General features: G+C 32.9%; 1 protein-coding gene across 1 annotated transcript; it reads right to left on the reverse strand.

Annotated features, from left to right (window-relative positions):
- Positions 1-1,131: 1,131 nt before the first annotated feature.
- On the reverse strand, positions 1,132-1,881 carry LOC108465406 (non-specific lipid-transfer protein). Its single transcript, XM_017765760.2, has 2 exons — positions 1,432-1,881; positions 1,132-1,351 (listed from the first exon to the last, which is right to left on the reverse strand). Exons 1-2 carry the CDS (start codon positions 1,782-1,784, stop codon positions 1,342-1,344), a joined length of 363 nt encoding a protein of 120 aa, XP_017621249.1. The 5' UTR covers positions 1,785-1,881; the 3' UTR covers positions 1,132-1,341.
- Positions 1,882-2,546: the final 665 nt, after the last annotated feature.

Consider the following 2,546-nt stretch of genomic DNA (forward strand, 5'->3'; position numbering starts at 1 on the left):
AGTGATATTTTTTCTAAAAATTCTCTATGTTAGCAAAAAATATTGTGGAAGTAACTTGAAATGAAAGAGCAATAAGAGAATTGAAAAGATATAAGAAAACGATGTATACAAGGTGTTTGAGTAAATACTCTCAATAAATTCTTTAACTCAAGAAGGAATGAAGTACAATTAGTGGTGAAACTAAGAGGGCTGGCAGGGACCTCCCTTCTAAAATAGAAAAAAATTCATTTATATCCCTTTATAATTTATAAAATTTAAAATTAATAATGGTAAAATTTCACTTTCCCCATCATAAAAATTTGATTTAATTCTTTAAAATTATAAAGATAACTATTAAAATAGTGAAATTATATTTTTACTATTGTAAAAATATACAATTTAATTCTATCCCAAAAAAATATTTTTGGCTTTGTTCATGAGTACAATGAGATGATTACAAATGAAGGAGGTCTCTATTTATAGTAGAGCTCTCCTAGATCCAATGATACAGATTAAATTATATCAACGACTGATATTAGTGCTTATTTATAAGATGAGAGTCCTATGAGATTTAAACTCTATACATTTTTATCCCTTAGGCTTTACATTAATTACTCTGATAACTCTAATTTTACTGGAGAGTTTCACTGAACCTCCAAAGGTTTAAGTAGATAGACTTTTCCATGTGTTCCACTAGTCAGGCAAGCTCAAGTGGATCAAATAATAAATCTCGTTTAATCAGTTAATCTTCGTAAGACGTTTTGTGCGTAATGATCATGAACTTTGAACTTTGATCCGTGTTTCAACATGATCAGATGAATAATCTCTCTTAATTGTATTTCTAATATTTTCATTTAAAAAGAAATGTCTCCAAAGGAGTAGTCCACTTTAAAGATTTAAAGTAAATTAAGAATGAGCCCAAAATTTTTCAATTAAAAATATGTCGATATATATAGCAAGTTGTATAACCTTTCAATTACAAAACAGATTGCAATGGGAATTGCATCCGGTACATGCAACTAAAGAACAGAACCGGTGCATAAATTGATTTAATTAAACTTAGGGTTGAGTAATCATGATTTTCATTATTATTAGACCACGTGAATGTTGATATAAAATGCTTGAGAGAAGGGTATATAGATAAATATCATATAGAAGAAACACAAAATAATGAGTGATATTAATTTGTAGATAAAGATAGTATTACATAGTCGCAAAAAGCGACCTAGTACACAACGCACAACTCTAAAATTAGGATAACTCCTCTGCTATCCCTACGGATGGATTTTAGACATCCATTTTTATTCTGTAGCTATCATTATTTTGGCTTCCACTAGCTGATGAACATTCCATGCCAAAATTTCACTTGACGCTGCAAATGAAACAACAAAAGACACACCATTAAATGTTGAGCAATTAATAAGCATGAGCAATGAAACAACTCATACGAACCTGTTGCAGTCAGTGCTAGGGCTGATCTTGTAAGGGATGTTGACACCGCACTTGCCTGGTAGTCCGCTTGCAAGGCCAAAGTTGATGCCACGAATGCCGGTGGCCGCACTTTTGATGCATTTGCAAGCTGCTTGCCGGTCTGGTGTTGTTTGGGCGGCGGAGTTGAGAGATTTGATGCCGCTGCAGCAACCTGGGGGAATAGCACCAGCACCAGTCCCTCTCAAGTAACTAATGCAGGGTGCGAGGGAGCTTGTGACTTGACCACAGGTTACGGCCCCTTGAGCCAGGGGTGCACCCACCACCATGCACAACACCACCACACATGCAAGCTTAAGGGACATTGAGCTAGCCATATCGATTAATCACAAGAAAAGGAAAATGCTTGCTTGGAGTAGAAGTACTATTGCTGATTGTCGTGGTTAGGGCTTGAGCGTAGGAGGGTTTTTATAGCCAAAAGTTGAGTGAAGGGATATGAAAAGAACTGAGAAACACGTACGAATAGTATATGGTTAGGCGTTGGTAGTTGGCCCAATTCAATGCCAAGGTTTCTTTCTTTCTTTTTCATGTTTCAGCTTATGGTTGAGTGTGTTTAATGCTTTGAAAAAGGTTTGTATCTACCACTTTCATCTTCATCACTAATGCTGAACTACTCCGCTGATTAATGCATCGTATTAGTCTTAGTGTTTCCGGTTTTCTGATATTGGTGGCTTTACCAATCAAAGATGCTATCAAATATAGTTTGCCTTAATTCAATCTTTCATTACTCACTTTATTTTTGCCAAATACTAAATACGTATGCTTTCTATTGTTTTTCGAAAAAAGAAATTTTATTCATAAACTTTCTATATATAAATATATGTTTTTTAAAGTTTATAAATACAGAAAAATTAAAATATAAATATAGGTAAAAGTAACTATTAAGTGTAGAATTAAACAATTATATCATTTAAATAGACTAAAAATTAAGACAAAAATCAATCTATTACATAAAATATAAATTATAAACAGAAACAATGTAAGTTATAATATAATTAATCAAACTAAAACCAACACATAACAATTAATAATAGGACTTTAAAACCCATACATTCAACTGTGTACGGTGGGTCTTGAAT

Source organism: Gossypium arboreum, chromosome 10, assembly GCF_025698485.1.
Source record: "Gossypium arboreum isolate Shixiya-1 chromosome 10, ASM2569848v2, whole genome shotgun sequence".
Classification (NCBI taxonomy): domain Eukaryota; kingdom Viridiplantae; phylum Streptophyta; class Magnoliopsida; order Malvales; family Malvaceae; genus Gossypium; species Gossypium arboreum.